This window comes from Arachis stenosperma, chromosome 6, assembly GCF_014773155.1.
Source record: "Arachis stenosperma cultivar V10309 chromosome 6, arast.V10309.gnm1.PFL2, whole genome shotgun sequence".
Lineage (NCBI taxonomy): Eukaryota > Viridiplantae > Streptophyta > Magnoliopsida > Fabales > Fabaceae > Arachis > Arachis stenosperma.
Window position 1 is genome coordinate 123,317,688 of NC_080382.1, and position 17,438 is coordinate 123,335,125.

Genomic DNA, 17,438 nt, shown 5'->3' on the forward strand with positions numbered 1-17,438 from the left:
GTTTGATCTGCCTGTTTATTGAAAGGTGGAAACTCAGGTGCAATCGACTTCAGTGAAGTTGATAGTTGAGAATCGTTAGATAATTTGATTAATTTGACTAAACTTTCATCTTACAATTCTCAACTATCAACTTCAAGTAAATCGATTTCCACCTTATTGAAAACTTTAAAACGACATATTCTTAAAAGAGAATCGGTTCAAAATTAGAAACATTTTTTTTATATAGAAAAAATACTGGTGTTTTTGTTGAAAATGGGAGTATTTGGTGTAATTACAGATGAGTGGATTTTTTAGGTGGAAAGTCAACACGTGGGGGCGTGTTGGACACGTGGCAGTATCTTAGCCAACACGTGGGGAGCGTGTTGCACCACGTGGGGGCGTGTTGGACAATATCCACAATACTGTAAAACACTTAAATATCAATATTCAACTAAAACACCATCTTTCTTTCCATATTAAAAATAATTTCTGTCAAAATTAATCTTTTTTGAAAAAACAATAAAAGAAAAACCCTAATCTTCAAAGAAGCCCCCTGCAACCTACTGCTCACACTCGCAGCACTAAAACACACACAGGCAGAGTTCAAAGCCTCGATCTTCTTTGTCGCCGCCTCTCGCCAGCCCCCGTTTCGTCGCTGCGCCGCTCGCGTCTTCCTCTGCGCCGCCGCGCCGTACGCGTCTTCCTCCGCGTCACCGCCGCTCGCGTCTTCCTGTGCATCACCACGCCCCTCGCGTCTTCCGCTGTGCTTTGCCGTGGCTCAGTTCTCTGTCGCCCTCTTCTCTGCGTGCGGCCAAGGTGAGTCTTTCTTATTTTTTATAGTTTTTCAATCATTAATTTTTAATGATTTGGCCATTTAGTTGATTGTTGCTGCTGATCGTGTTTTAATGTAGCTGCAATGGCTATTTTTTGCTGATTCTGACCCTTTTTGCCTCGTGCTTCCTCTGGCTTTGGTTCTGTGAATAGGAATACTGTGACATTTTATTGGAACATTGAGGCTTTGGTTCTGCTTCTGAACTTCTGCAGAGGTCAGCTTTTATTTTTTTATTTTTTTCAATGTAGTGTAGTCTGTGGAATAGATAAATTGATATTAATTGGAATTTTATAAAATGACACTTGATCACAAATTTGAAAGCAATTGGAATTTGTATATAAATTGTTGCTGTTTTCATGTAAGTTTAAAATAGAAATTTGATACTAATTGGAATTTGTATAGAATACTTGATACTTGATTGTTGTTGTTTTAATACTTGAAAACATTTTTCTAATCACACATCCATATTAATGTTGATTCCTGGGAATTCCAGGAATAATGTACCTACCTGGAATTTGATTTGTGGGTGTAGTATTCCCGGGAATTTTCTTTCTAGGAAACACAAACCAATCTATGGACCCAACACATGGTTTGCGTATGGGAAAAAGAAAAAGAAAAAGGGGGGGGGGGGGGGTTGCAATTTATAAGTAAGGCCTGGGCAGGTTCTGATCCCCATGGGCCTTGCAATTAAATACTCCTCTGGCATTTTTTCTTGAAAACAATGCTTTGCTTCTTTACAATTTGCAAAGGCTCTTCGTTTGTATTTACACTGAGAAACTTGCATGGCAATTGTAGGTTCGAAAATGACCATTTCCTATGCTCACATGCTTCAATTTTCCACTAGTATCCTCAATGGCAAGCTATCATTTACCAGTGACAATAAAGGGAGAAGGACACACGTCTTAGCTTTTGCTTCGTTGGAGAGACCAGACAAAAATATAGTCATTGACCCCAAGGTACACCTTGAAATTTTTATAGGATTTCATGATGTGTGTATTCAAGTTTTATGATGCAATGTTATAGCGGGAATTGAAGCTATTGATAAACATAAGAGACCAATTTTATTTATTTGCCAAATTAAAAGTGCACTCACTGTTCAGCTAGATTTTAGATGGTTCTCAAGGTGGAATTCATATGTTGTCTTTGAAATAAACAGCATGGGTTTATGTATATGATGCATTTATGTTTTCTATTTTCAATGAGTTTAAGACCACCTGGTAGTATATGTAACCCAACGATAATGGTCATGGTCATTGTGCAAACTAATTTTAGATTCTAAAACATATTACTACGCCACTTTGTTGATGATATATTACTTTTGTTCAGTGTTTAGGATTTCCTATTATTTCATTATCCAATGGTCTTGTGATTTGACATTGCTCCTGCTTTTTTTTTCACCAAGTACATTGTGGCGAAGTATGTGGTGTAAGCCTTGGCTCTGCTTTTGAGATTTGTTACATAAACATCTATTATAGTAGTTTTGGTTAAATCCTTACTGGAGGTAGCTAGATGCTTGAGATCAAATGGTGAATTTTAGTGCTTTATAATTGGGCCGTAAATGATCCAAATCAGAAAACACTAGAAGTTCTTTATTATCTTAATTGCATGATTATTTTTGGCAAGCTATTATCATTGTTTTTTTAAATCTCCAATACTGCTAAACTAGTGTAATTGTCTATTATACTTTACATTAAATTGTGAAGATCACCTCTTGTAAGTTAGTTTATATTTAGATTTGTCGGTCTACGTTGGGGGGAAATTTAATTACGCAGGAACAAGTCTCTAGGGTCTCTATTCTTTCACAGTTAATGGTGATTGTATATTTGGGTTAATGCTAAGGAATTTTATTCATTGCATTGCATGTGTAATTTCTTGCTGTCTTTTTTTCCCCATCTTATTTCACATTAAAGTGTTAAAGTTTTGTCAGGTAGACTCTCTGCTGGACAGTGTAAAATGGGATGATAAAGGTTTGGCTGTGGCAATAGCTCAGAATATTGACACTGGAGCCATATTAATGCAAGGTTTTGCAAATAGAGAAGCAGTGTTTACAACCCTATCTTCCCGGAAGGCTACGTTCTTCAGTCGGTCACGGTCAACATTGTGGACCAAAGGAGAGACTTCTAATAATTTTATAAATATTCACGATGTTTTTCTTGACTGTGATCGTGATTCTGTATGTTTTTTTCCTTTTACCCTTGAATTATTATTACTATTTGATTCATAGGCATGTTACTTATTATCTTTTTTTTCCCTATGGAAAATGCTTCTTAGATAATATACTTCGGGAAACCTGATGGACCTACCTGCCACACAGGGGCAGAAACATGCTATTATACATCAGTCTTTGACTCACTAAAACAGCAAGAGGTTAGCTTTAGGCGATTACAACCTAGGGCATGTTGTGTTCAGAATTGTATTTCTGGAGGGAAATTTCAAGTGATATTCAAATTTATTTTGGTTATGTTACAGATTGAAGGAAATAGGTTGGCATTAACCTCTTTGTATTCATTAGAGTCGACAATCTCCCAACGCAAAGCAGAGTTAGCAGAAGAAGAGAATGGAAAGCCCTCATGGACTAAGCGATTATTGCTCAATGATAAGTTGTTGTGCTCAAAAATCAGGTTAGATATATCTCATCATGTTGTTATCTTGAGTTTGAATTTAAGTTTGTTCATCCTGAAGAAAGCGAAAAATATGCATTTCCTGTGATTTCCATTGCAAAGTGTTATATAGCTGATAGAATTGCCTCCACATGAAAGTTTTCTATTAAAAGAAACATTACCTATACGTTTAATTATAGTTCTATTGGCTTGGAGAAAATACATGCACCTTTGTGACTTATATCTTTGTATCTGCAGAGAAGAGGCAAATGAGTTGTGTCAAACACTAGAGAATAACGAGGACAAGTCACGTACTGCTTCAGAGATGGCTGATGTACTCTATCATGCCATGGTATTGTTGGCAGTGAAAGATGTCAAAGTAGAAGATGTTCTGCAGGTTCTTCGGCAGAGATTTTTCCAATCTGGTATCGAGGAAAAGAAAAGTCGAGTATCCAAGAAATCAGAGCAAGATTGAACTTAACTCTAAGTACATATCTCAAGCACTGTATTCGGATTTTTTGACATATCAGGATGTACTATAGGTGTTCTTATCATTGTGACTGATGAGGTATGCATATGAAAGTTGAGAATGTCAAGAGCACCATCTTGATGTTACTTTTCAACTTCGCTACTAGATATCAGTTGTACATTTTTTAGAGGTTTTCTTAAGTTAATTTAAGTATTGCATTCATGCTTATATGTAGCAAGGTGTAATTCTGGATTGAAGACTTATCTGCATAACTTTTTGGTCTTCGTAGTTATTTTGTTTCAGTTGGATTGTTATATCTTTGTGTCATCTTTTGGTTATTCTACTATTTTCCTTTTGGCTCATTGTTCACAATTATCATTGGGATTTAAATTAAAAACTAAATATAATTACAAGGCAAATAACACATTATATAAGCATTATTTAAGGAGAACAAGCATGTTATTTATATAAACATTATAAGCATTTACCATTTAGTATAGCATATGTTATTTATATAACATTTGAGGAACTCAGTATAAATGACACAATTCAGGATGTTTTCTAAGTGAATTTGTGTAAAATTTGCTATATAAAATATTTATTTATTCAAATCAAGTAGTAGTATAACATCATTTCCTTCAAGAAGAACAAGTAACATTGCCGTTGAGTTCAATAACGTCAATTATAATTCAAATTGACCTGTAATTATTTTCATAATAATAACATGCTGGATTATTTTTCCCCATATACGTTAGGGTGAGATTATATCATATCGAAACAAGTTAAGATGCGTATCAGGTTGATGGTGGTACCCGGTGAGATGGCGGTACCCGGTGAGATGGTGGTGCCGATGGTGGTACCTTGTGAGATGGTGGTACCTTGTGAGATGGCGGTGTCACCCCATGAGTAGGCGAAGGAATCTCGATATCGGTGCATGATCCCATGCACAGGTTATTCTTGTTTTCACATTTCATTGCACAATTCAAGAAGTGCTGCATGTCCTTAATGTAGCAATCAATCATGCAGGAAACAATGTCGTCTCCACATAAACCAAGGCACTGCCCAGTTTTGATTTTGTTGATGGCATTATCAGCCATTCCCAATGAAATTAGCACAAGCACTGCAAGAATTTGCATTGCTTGCTTCCCCTTCAGACCCATCTTGCTCTTTGAGTTTTTCTGTTTAGTTCCTCCACTGAATACTCCTTGAGATGTTTGTGAATGAAATATGTTGAAGCTTTGCTATGTTTATATACTAGTGTTGTAGTGAACGTGGTGGTTGTCTTCACGGTTCAAAGAGGTGTCACACACTTTGCATGGTGGTGGTGGTTTGTTATTTGAAAAAGAAACTTTTGATTGTACGGCACATATGAAAAGCGATGCATATAGATCATTCTTATGCTTCAGGCTTCGGTGAATTCTTAAATTCCTAGTTACTATGCAGAGAGCAACGGGAATTCAAACAAAGAAGAACCAAATCCTATTATCATTATGGACATAAATTGCAATGTTTTCTATGACACAATTTGATTATGATATTTTATGATATTACTTGGGTTTTAATTTTCTATTGAATTATGAAAATTAATGGTCTGTCAAGCATACTTTTTTAGCAATTTTTATTTTGTAAAATTACTTAGAAAAATTTATTTGTTTATTTATTTTTGTAGTTAAAAGGAAAGCCAAAAATGATAAAAATTAAAAGTGATTAACGTTTTTTTAGTCAATATACAGTGAATAAACTTTTTCTCTTTATGTTGCACGCAATAGTTAACGTTTTTTCCCTTCTTCCTTCTTGTTTCTGTTCTCTTTTTTTTTAACATATTTTTGCTCTTTTTTAATAATAATAATGATGATGATGATGCAAGTGCATTCAGAGTGCACCTGATAAAATGTAGATCACAATGCACTCACTTGTATGTTTTTGAATGGGCAATCTTTTTGTATTCATGCAGCAGATAAATCTCTAAGTAGAACTCAAATCTGCAACAAATTAGTTTTTGATCTGTTATCAGATTAGGGGATTCGTGGGAAACCAAACTTTGAACAGTTGAGAGGAATGTTTTGATGTGATCTTGAGCTTTTTTTATTGATTTGGATTCACAAGCTTGATTTGATGATTGATCTGGGTTCAATGTTATAGATGCCAAAGTTTGCACCTTAATATGTTTGATCCTAAAGATGTAAGTCATCATATTACCAAGACAAATTTCATTTGTTCTGTTATTTTTCCTATGCTTTCCTTCGTATTATGCTTAATGTACTATTCTTTTTTCCTCACCAGCTTGCATTAATATATGACGGAATTTCATGTGTCTTGTTATGCAGCTTATATAGCAGACAAGACCAAACGTTGCAAATAAACAACTAATAATTAATAATCATAATAATAATACTCTTGACTTAATAATCAATTAACATATATAGGAGTGATTACTCCCTTTTATATCATAAATGGTAGTTATTGCTTTAAAAAATTTTCTCATGTTAACTACCAGTAGTTGGTGATAATGACAACTTGAATGTTACAGATATAGGATTTTTGAATGCTAGTTCTTTTTATTTTTGATCTTAGTATTGCTAACTTTCGGATGTGACAAGTTTATGAGTTTTGGATGTGAGGGTCCTGTTGTGTACTTGTGTTTGATGTAAATTTCTTACCATTTCATATGCTTGTAGTCTCATAGGCTGCGTATATTTATAGGCACGAAATATATCGAAATACAAAATCGTATTTGGCAGATGAGAAATGGATAAAACATGAATTTAGATCTTCTAAATTTTGAATTTTTACTTTAAAGAGTAAAGTGTGATCTCTCCTCCTTAAATGGTTTCTCTCTCATATTTTCTCTTGATCCCACCTATAAAATAAATTGTGAGAGATCACACTTTTCTCTTTAAAGTGAAATTCAAAATTTAGAAGATCCAAATTCATAAAACATTGTATCCAAAGATATTGAATTAGTATATTTTATGTGTATCCTAATAAGAAGGACACAGAAATATTATCAACAGACACAACTTATTTTTTATTTTTTTCATTATTTTTGTTAATTTTTTATAATTATATTTTTTATTATTATATTTTTCTTTTCAAATTTTTGAATGAAAAAAATTGAGAATAAATTGGACTTTTATAATTTTTTTTAGTTTATCACCAAATAAAATATAAGAACACTAATTTTTATGTTTCTATCATTTATATTTTATTCTCAATATCTTATCTTGTTCTGTTCTTAAAACTAAATATAGTCATACAATATATATGCGTGAGTTTTTTTTATTTTTATTTCGTTAATTTATTTATTTATTTATTTTTTTCTATTTCATTAAAGCTGACTCCATTAGTTGATATGTGTAGTTGTTGTGATAAAAAAAAAAAAAAATCTTAATAGATGTGCTCTCCATGCTAATATGGAAGGTGCATATTATTATCTGTAACATACAAGGCACGGCATTGCGTATTCAAAAACAGCATTTTGATTATTGATCTATTTAAAACTCAAAAGTCAAAACTTGATTGTTTCGGTAAAAGAAAGAAGTTATCAACTAGAAATCTTGGATCTTAATAATGTAAAGAGAAAATTAGTGTCATGGACCAGTATGAGATGTTAATTAATAAAAAAATTAATTATATTAAAATTATTAAAAAGAATCAAGTAGATATTATATTAAGAAAAGACTAATAAATAAAATTTGTAGTGATAAAATTATCCTATATTCATCACATTTAGGTGGCTATCTTTTCATGGTCATTACTGGAGTTTTTTCGATGAGTTTTTTTTTTCGTTTTTGAGTTTTCCACAAATTCATTTTTTTAAATACACTATCATTTTTGTTAAAATTACTAACTTTTTTTTATGTTATGGGATTTAATGGATTTTGTATTTTATTATTTGTTTGAATTGAAGGAGGTACTAAGTTTACTTGTTTGTTCATGATGAACAGAAAAAAGTACTACCAAAGATTTATATATGTTCTATTTTAATTTCATTTTGTTATTATAAAAATAAGTAATTTACTTTGTTGAGTACATTATGTGTTTGCTTTAGTTACAAATTAAAACAAACACTTGACTCGATGCTAATGTAGAATTTAGCTAATGTTTCTAAAGGTCTCTTATATCTTGTGTTATGTTAGGAGAATTTCAAATTTTCAATCTCATATTCTATATTTTATTTTTTTTGTATCGATAATCTCTTATCCAAATTGAAAAAGAGTGTTTTACTCATGAAATTTGTATAATTTTATACTTTGTCTGATATGTATAGTGAATTGTAACTTTATAGTTTTGTTTTCAAAATTTAAGAAATAAAAAATTTTTTAACATAAGAAAATCTCCAAATTGTTTTATGCAGTGTAATGAATATTTTCATGCACTAGATAATCATGGCTGCTTTAACAGCAAATCAGGTTTATTTTATGCTTAAAAGATCATTTTAATTTGCATACTATTGAATGATTAATTATAGTATATACTTTTATTGTTGGCCTAAATTTTATTTTGAGTACAATAGAATTTTATTCTGCTCTTCATCAAACGAATCTTTACTCTTATTTATTGATTGTTTTATTTTTATCTTATCTTTATTTCTGGAACCTAGTTGTTATGCTAATAAATTAAGAAACTTCTGAATAATATTAGGAATAATAAATATTCTAAACCAAAATTTAAGCTCAGCTATTTATAAAACATGCCAATTATGAACAAAATATGCTAACTACACAACTAGCTCAGAGATTTAAAACAAAGCTCTTGATCTTAAATGTAAATGAATTAGTGACCATAATTTAAAGTTAATTGCTTAAATCTGAAATGCTAGTAAAATTTGATAGTAAATAGTATTTTCTTTTAACTTTAGTGAAACTCTAAACTTTAATTACTACATGTATTTTATTAATAATATTATATTTAATTTTCTTTTCAAATTATGTAAATCTGTATGTATTGTTATGATATGTTAATGCCAATGTCAATGCCATACCTTTTATAGTGAATTTCAAAACTTTTTAAGTAGTTGAGTTTGAGCAAGGTACTGTCAAGCCAAAAAAATGATATTGAATATGAAAAACTTGAACTAGGACTTGCTCAATTTCAGCATCAACTTCACTCAAGTAAATCTGGTACACTAACATCATCTACTTGTATAGAAATATAAGAAATAGTAGTATTAGTATAGAATCTACTTGTATAGAAGGATAAAGAATAGTAGTATATAAGCATTAGAGTTGTCTAACTTTAGCTAATGCACAATTATTTATTGAATTAGTTAGAAACAAGAGAGTAATCTGAAGAATGTATTATTGATTGACTTGAAAGGTACAATACATAGGAGTATATATAAGTGTTAGAAGAATCAAAGTAATAAAAGCATACAATCCTATAATTAATATACAGATATTCTATATAAATATAAATGATACTAATTGATCTAAATTGATTATAATTTATTCTCTAACATTCCCTTTCAAACTCAAGTGGGAGCTAAGGATACCATCTTGAGTTTGGATACTAGAGTCCGAAAACGAGTAGGATGATGAACCTTTGTGAAGATATCAGTAGTCTGATCCAGAGTTCCAACAGCGACAAGGTGAACAACATCAATAAGAAGACGTTGTCGGATAAAGTGACAATCAATTTCAATGTCTTTGGTGCTTTCATGGAACACATCATTATGCGCAATCTGAATAGCACTGCAATTGTCATAAAAGACATCGATTGGGGATGACTGAGGAGCACCCAAATCTGCAAGAAGCCAACGAATCGAGACAACCTCAATAGTGGTGTCAGCGAGAGCACAATATTCAGCTTTTGTACTTGATCGAGCAGTGAAAGTTTACTTCTTAGCTTGCCAAGAAATGAGAGCGTCGCTAAGAAACAAACAATAACCAGTAGTAGAATGACGATCAGTGGGATCACCAACCCAATCAGCATCTGTGTATGCCTGAAGGGACAAAGATGAATGAGCAGAAAAATAAAGGCCATGAAATAGGGTGCCTTTGATGTAGCTAAGAATGCGAAGAACTACCGCATAGTGAGTAGTACGAGGAGCTGACAAGAATTGGCTAAGTACATGAATTGGATAGGCGATGTCTAGTCAGGTGACAGTCAAGTAGATGAGACCTCCAATTAATTGTTGATAAAGAGTATGATTATCCAAAACAGTGTCATCGATAGGGGTAAATCGAACATTAGGCTCAAGGAAAATAGACTCAGTGCAACTATCTGTAATCCCAACACGAGCAAAAAGATCTGAAGCATACTTAACTTGAGAGAGATAGATGCCATCATCTTTGGATATGACCTCGAGACTAAGAAAATAAATGAGAAAATCAAGATCTTTCATCTCAAAAGTAGGGTGAAGGGAGGCTTTGAGATAAGAGATACCATCAACATCATCTCCAGTAATGATCATGTCATCAACATACAAAAGCAGAAAAATAGCTCCATGTTCACTTTTACAAATAAAGAGAATATTCTCATGTGGGTTGCAAGTAAAACCGAGATTGCATATAGTGGTGCTGAACTTGTCAAACCATTCACGAGGAGCTTGCTTAAGACCATAAGGTGCCTTGCGAAGGAGACACACTTTGCTAAAAGAACAAGGATAACCTGGAGGTGATTTCATATAGACATTCTTTTCCAAATCTCCATTAAGAAATGCATTCTTCATGTCTATCTGACTGAGAAGCCATTTGTTGACCGCAGAAATGGCAAGAAGAGCTCAAACAGATGTGAGACAAGCAATAGGAGTAAAAGTCTCTTTATAGTCAATACCATACTCTTGCGTACAACCTTGAGCAACCAATCATGCCTTATAACGGTCAATAGAGCCACCAGAGCGAGTCTTGATCTTGTATACCCATTGACTGCCCACAACTTCCTGATTAGAAGGAGGATCAACCAAATTCCAAGTGTGTGCTTTTTCAAGTTCCTGTATTTCTTCCTACATTGCTTGTTGCCAATTCGAATTTGTGGAAACTTCTCTAAATGACTTTGGTTCATGTTGATGAAGAATGATAGAGAAACAATGATAATCAAGAAGATGAGGAGGTGAATTTCTTATCCTAGAAGAACGAGTGGAAGGAGGAGGCCAGACAGTAGGAGCAGGATCGTCCTCCGATTTGGAATCATCGGGAGATGGAGAAGGCGGAAGAGAAGGAGGCTATGGAGGGTGACTCAAGATAGAACCTGTAGAATTATCACTAGAAAAAGGATCAACATTAGGGTTAGTGAAAAAAGGTGATTGAGTAGGAGGAGAACCGAGAAAACATGTGATGCTCTCAGAAGACAACATGATGAGATATACGAATAAGTCTAGAGAGAAGATTCCAACAATGATAACCCTTGTATTTAGTGGCATAACCAAGGAAACAACACATGCGACACCGAAGTTCAAGTTTACTATGTTCATAAGGCTGAAGAATAACAAAACAGATACAACCAAAAACTCAAAGAGAGTTGTAATTTGGAAAGGTATGATAAAGACGCTCAAATGGAGTAACATTACCAAGAATGGAAGAAGGAAATCTATTGATAACATGAACAGCAGTAAGAACAGCTTCACTCTAAGTACGCTCAGGACACGAAGAAGAAAGAAGCATTGCACGAACAGAGTCAAGAATGTGACAGTGTTTGCATTTAGCTCGTCCATTTTGTTGAGATGTACTAGGGCAAGAAAACTCAGACAAAGTATCATGTTCTGCAAGAAAGGTTAAAAGTTTGGAATCACGGTATTCCATAGCATTATCGCATCAAAAAACTTTAATGAGCTTTGGAAAACTGAGTTTTAATCATGGTGGCAAAGTTAATATAAATCTAACGTAACTCATGGCGATTAGTCATCAAATAAATCCAAGTAAAGCGTGAATAATCATCAATAAAAGTGACAAAGTATTGAGAGCGGGCCCCAAACATCAGAGTCGATAAGATCAAATGGAGAGCAAGCAATAGAGGAATTATTGTCAAAAGATAAAGTAGGTTGTTTGGCAGTTTGACACGAAATACAATCAAAAGATTCATTATTAACCAGACCCAAAATACCCTGAGAAACAAAGGGACGCAATTTTTTTAAGGAGATGTGGGCAAGACATTGATGACATAAGTGAAGGGTAGATGGAGAAGAAGCAGCACAGAGATTTGGCACAGGAGAAATATGAAGATTCTCGAGTTCAAACAACCTTCTGAGTTTACATCTAGTCCCGATGATTTATCCTGTTCGATGATCCTCTACATGACAACCAGAAATGAAAAAATTAACATCAAAACCGAGATCAACAAGTTGACCAATAGAAATAAGATTAAAGTTCAATTTGGAAGTATAATAAGTATCAAGGAGATTAAGAGCTGACTGGGAAATAGAACCCTTATGTGTCGCATGCAAGAAGAAACCATTAACAGTATTGACAGAAGGTGCATTTATAGTAGCAGACAAAGACAAGAAAAGATGACACAAAAGAGACATGTGATTAAAGTAACCGGAGTCAAAATACCATTTAGAATTACCTGGAGGAGTGAAAAAAGTAGCAGGAGTATTACCAAAAAGGGAGAAAAGATGCTTAAGAAGAGACGTAATATCAGATAGAGAGACACGAGATGGGTTGAGAAGAGCAGAGGTGGTAGATTCAGTAGTAGCAGCAACAGAAGAAGCAGACACATTCTTGATTTGATCAGGACGTAGTGGGTGGATAGGGTAGTAATCAAATGTCTCGAGAGCTTGCAGTAATGGCAGAATAGTTGTGGACAATTGTAGCTAATGTGACCTTTTTGTTGGCATGGCAACATTCAACAGAAGGATAGTCCGAGAAGAGGTGCTCAGAACGGTTACCGTGATGACAGAATTTACCCTTTCTGTCTGTGGTAGCAAAAACATTTGAGTTTTCCATAATAGTAGATACAGAGAAGAGAAAACTGCAAATTCAAGGCCAAAAATGAGAAAACAGATGGTAGAATCGGAAAAAGCTCACCAAAAAATCTTTGGGAGGGTCCCAGTGTCTGACACGTCAGTTGCCACGTCATATTCCACGTTAGCAGCCACATCAGTAGGAAAGGTGACATGTGGCGACGGTTGAGTGGAGAAGGGAAGCCACGTCAACACTGAGTCAGCGAGGGCGGCGCACGGGTCGCGAAGCGGTCCGGATCGGGTCAGGTGTGGGCGCGGGTTGCTGGAGGCGCTGCTTCTGCGACACATGGTGCGCTCTAGACCGTTTGATTGTTGCTGAAGATCGACGGTGCTGGAGAAGGAAAACGATGGAAACGGACAATGAGCTTGCGGCGGTGCATGGCGGTGCGTTCGACTGTTTCCGGTGATAGGGTTGGTCTCGTTGAACTCGCGACGGCGAGACGAAGACGGTGGTAATGGCAGTGATGAACCAAAGTGTCGGAAGAGGATCGAAAAATGAGACCAAATAACACTTCCGAGAGAGAAAAATAAAAGGGCTATGAACGAATTTTCATAGAAAAAAAAAACCTATGCTCTTGATACCAAGTTAGAAACAAGAGAGTAATCTGAAGAGTGTATTATTGAGTGAGTTGAAAGGTACAATACATAGGGGTATATATAAGTGCTAGAAGAATCAAAGTAATAAAAGCATACAATTCTACAATTAATATACAGATATTCTATATAAATATAAATGATACTAATTAATCTAAATTGATTCTAATTTATTCTCTAACAGAATTTTTAACTTGTAGCGAAATTATATCAATTGAAAATTTTATAGGTATTTTTTTTTCTGAGATTCTTTTGTTTTATTTTATTAATTTTAGTTCTGAATTATACAATTTTTGTTCAAAATTAAAAAGATATTGAACAAACGTTTATAATAAACTAATAATTATTACGTACAAAGATCAAGAGAAACAATTTTTTTGTAGAAGATAAACAAGTAAAAAATAATATGAATAAAAAAAAAACTTACTAATGGTGAATTGAAAATCAGAAAATTCACTAACAACAAATTATTATTATAGATGAAAGTGTGTAAATAAAAATGAAAAATAAAAAAATATTTACAAAAAAATATAAAAATTATTTAAGAATATATTTATCTTTTTAAAAAAAATTTCAACCTTTTTTCTAAATATTATAAAAATAATTTTTTTTAATAATTATTATATTAACAATTCTTTCAATAATTAAAATTTTCTAATGGTCCTTCACCGTAATTTTTCCTAATGTAAATCTCTCGATGTCATGAATAAGGATTTTTGAATGTTAAGCAATATGAATGCGGGATATTAATACTGTATAATTCTGGATGTTAAATATAAAAAACTTTGGATAAATATTGAATGTCATCTCTCAAGAAAGGGTGTATATAGTTGATTTTTTTTGGGAACTAACAATTAAAAGCACAGAGAATAATCCTAAATATCACCAAGCCTCTAATTAGCATTAAACAGTAGAAATTAAAATCTCAACCCCTTAAAAGCTCAATACTACTCTCTATTTAGTGATTATAAAAGAAATTAATCAAAGCTCAATTAACAAACTTAAAAATTATGTACTTATTAATAGGACAAAAGTCATTACCTAATCATGCATCTCATCACAATTATGAATAAATGCATAATTTAAACACCCAAATCATCTATTCATATCAAAATATATAAATCCATAAATCGAGGAAGATTGAGTTAAAGGAACAATCATATACATTAAGAAACACGTGTCTCAATACAAACACTTGAACCTTTTGAATTCTTAAGCTAACTTTAAGGTCGTGGAAAAAAAAAGTGACAATTAGGTCTTTTAAAAATTTTGTATTGAAACAATTTGAATCTTAAAAAAAAATGACAATTAAATTTCTCAAAAAAAAAAATATATAAACACGTTACACCTTTTTGTTAATTTTTAATAAAAAAACTAATGGTACTTTTGACGTATATTGTTAAAGTCAATGAGATGTTCTTAAATGTTAGAGTAAAATTATCTCAAATGATGAAGATAAATTGATTATTCAATCTTTCTCTTTTGTTCAGATTTTTTATTTAAATAAATGTAATAATAATTGAATTAAATAATTTTAAAAGTTATTATTGAAATCTGTTAGTCTATCTTATCTCGTTTATACTATAAACGAGATAATTTTATACGTATTTCGTTTACAGTGTAAATGAGATAAGACACGCATACGTGACATGTATATATCTCGTTTATAAATACGTGGAAGCTTATCTAGTTAGGCAACGGCTATATATGTAACTTGTTGATAGCGTTTGACCAGACACCAATTTGAACTTTTCAACCACTTTTTCCTCTCTTTTACCCCTTTTTAACATATAATCAATAAATACGACGATGGCGCGCACAGCTGGTAATGATGGAGACATTAACAGACTGAACGAGACTTGGCATTATGCCGGGGCAGCCGACTTTGCAGTTAGTTCTGTTGTGTTGAATTTTATACAATCATATATAGATATATGTGTGTATGTAACCACGGTTAGGGTTGTCGCCAAGAATTAGAATATAGTTTGTATAGTTAGGAATATGTCACTGGTTTGGAACTCTATTTTGTTTCACTTGTGTTAGGTTGTTACTACATAATTATTAGTTTGAAATTCTATTTTATTTCTTTTAGTTTCGTCAAATTTATAATTAAATTTTTATATCTTTTTAATATAGTTATTATACTACTTTTAGTTTGGAACTCTATTTTTAATTATTTTGGAACTCTATTTTTTCGCCATGTGTTTGATACAGTAAGCGTGGAATGTCCTAGGAGGATGCCAACCACTATCATCGGCACTAAGTGCAGCCTTGATAGGCTGCGATCTGTCAGAGATAACCAGCAGACCTTCTTGTGGGGTGACATTGCGTCTCAGATTAGTAAAGAAGAATGACCATGACTCGGTACTCTCAGACTCCAAAATGGCAAAAGCAATAGGCAGGATATTGCTATTGTCATCTTATGCCACCGCTATAAGCAATATTTCACCGTATCTACCATACAGATGCGTGCCATTGACGGAAACAAATGACTTGCAATGCTTGAAAGCCTCAACATAGAATGGAAAAACCCAAAATACTTTATCGAAAATGCTACAATCGCAGACCAGAAGGTGCCCATCGTAGTACGGTATGGTCTGTAGCTCACAAATAGTTCTCGAAAAACAACTCTGCAGCGCCTGAAGTAGTTTCAGCACCTTGCTGTACGATTCCTCCCAATCTCTGTAGATCTGAGCAATTGCCTTTTGCTTCGCCATTCACACCTTTCTATAAGAAGGTTTGAAGTGATAGCTTTATTGGACCGCACCTTGCATGACAAGGATGCTGACGGAGGGGTTGGACTGTATCAACGATAAGATGACCTTACAGATGAGACTGCTATCCAACTGTCGATGGTCTTGGGACATGGTGGGTGCTAAATAAGTGTGCGATTCACCAACCTTCTAGACCTCCCTGATGAAATAAAATAGTCATGTTTAGGCGTCATGGTTCAAAAGTACTTAATATATGGCAACCATAAATGAGTAAGTACGCCTCAATTAAACTTGAATTCACTAGTATCCGAGGTTCTGTTGAAGGGCAACACAGAGACTTCATGGATATCCATTTGTAGCTTGACGGTATTGCACATGGTACTTTAATCGGTCCGATTCGATCACCCGATACTCAGCACTCCTACGAATACTGTAGTTCTTCACACCCTGCATCACTGCATCTCGGCATTTGAATCTGTGGCCGACCCAAAACTCTATCCCACCGCCTATTGTAAACCTCCTCCCCTGTGTTGGAAAATGAAGTTCTCTCATGCATGACGTCCAGATCCAATATATGATAGTGACTTGGTACATTTGAAAGCTCCGGAATTGAGTTGAGGAGGGAGGAGGCAAAACATAGCGCACCGCTATCTCGGCGGGCGTCTCCGGTACAAACTCCTCATCATCACCCCCCTCAGAAGAATCATTGTCGCCATTATCGACAATGTACTCTTCGTCACCCACCTCCATGTCCTCCATTGGAATGGAAACATGAATGTGTGGTTGTACGAGAGGTCGGTCTTCTTGTACATAGGTCGAGTATACAGAACCACCACCACCAAAATTTTCAACCTCTGCAAAAAACTCCATCACTTGCTCCGCCATGATTCTCCCATGGATGTCGAGCATGAGTCGCACATGCTTGTCCCCTAGAAGCCGAAAGTCGAAACCGGAAAACTCAATTACCTAACGGTGCTAGCAACCTATACCCCGCCATTCCGACCTCCCTCGTTTCTATTCCACCAAGGTTTTTCAATATCAAACTTTTCAACTTGAACAATGAACTCACACGCTGAGTGTGCAACAGAATCAGATTCTCACACTCAAATATCACTCCATTGTCGCTATTTTTCATACGACAATTGGGGTAAACACACACAACTATATATACGTTATTGCTGGCCATTGTTGCCTTCTTTTTGTGAGAAAAACGGGACAGAAGAAGATATAAAATGAATATGGAGAATGTCAAGGATTAGACATCCTTTTAGAACTGATGAAAAATTGTCTCACTGTATCTCGTTTACACTGTAAACCAGATGATTTTACACGTATCTAGTTTACAGTA

At 34.1% G+C, this 17,438-nt stretch overlaps 1 protein-coding gene across 3 annotated transcripts; it reads left to right on the top strand.

The window, feature by feature from the left end:
* Nucleotides 1-544: 544 nt before the first annotated feature.
* Nucleotides 545-4,172, top strand: LOC130932840 (histidine biosynthesis bifunctional protein hisIE, chloroplastic). Of its 3 annotated transcripts, none has more exons than XM_057862273.1 (7): nt 545-795; nt 964-1,025; nt 1,607-1,767; nt 2,730-2,984; nt 3,083-3,178; nt 3,281-3,432; nt 3,670-4,172. In XM_057862273.1, exons 3-7 carry the CDS (start codon nt 1,615-1,617, stop codon nt 3,884-3,886), a joined length of 873 nt encoding a protein of 290 aa, XP_057718256.1. In that variant the 5' UTR covers nt 545-795; nt 964-1,025; nt 1,607-1,614; the 3' UTR covers nt 3,887-4,172. The 3 variants fall into 3 exon arrangements, with proteins under 3 accessions (XP_057718256.1, XP_057718257.1, XP_057718258.1); XM_057862274.1 differs by having other exon boundaries at nt 2,739-2,984; XM_057862275.1 differs by lacking the exons at nt 545-795; nt 964-1,025 and having other exon boundaries at nt 1,645-1,767; nt 2,743-2,984.
* The last annotated feature ends 13,266 nt before the right edge of the window (nt 4,173-17,438 follow it).

Coding starts and splice junctions, on each gene's coding strand:
- LOC130932840 (XM_057862273.1), top strand. CDS start 1,615: ATGACCATTTCCTATGCTCACATGCTTCAATTTTCCACTAGTATCCTC. Junction 2,985..3,082: donor TTGACTGTGATCGTGATTCT/GTATGTTTTTTT, acceptor AATGCTTCTTAG/ATAATATACTTCGGGAAACC. Junction 3,179..3,280: donor ACTCACTAAAACAGCAAGAG/GTTAGCTTTAGG, acceptor GTTATGTTACAG/ATTGAAGGAAATAGGTTGGC.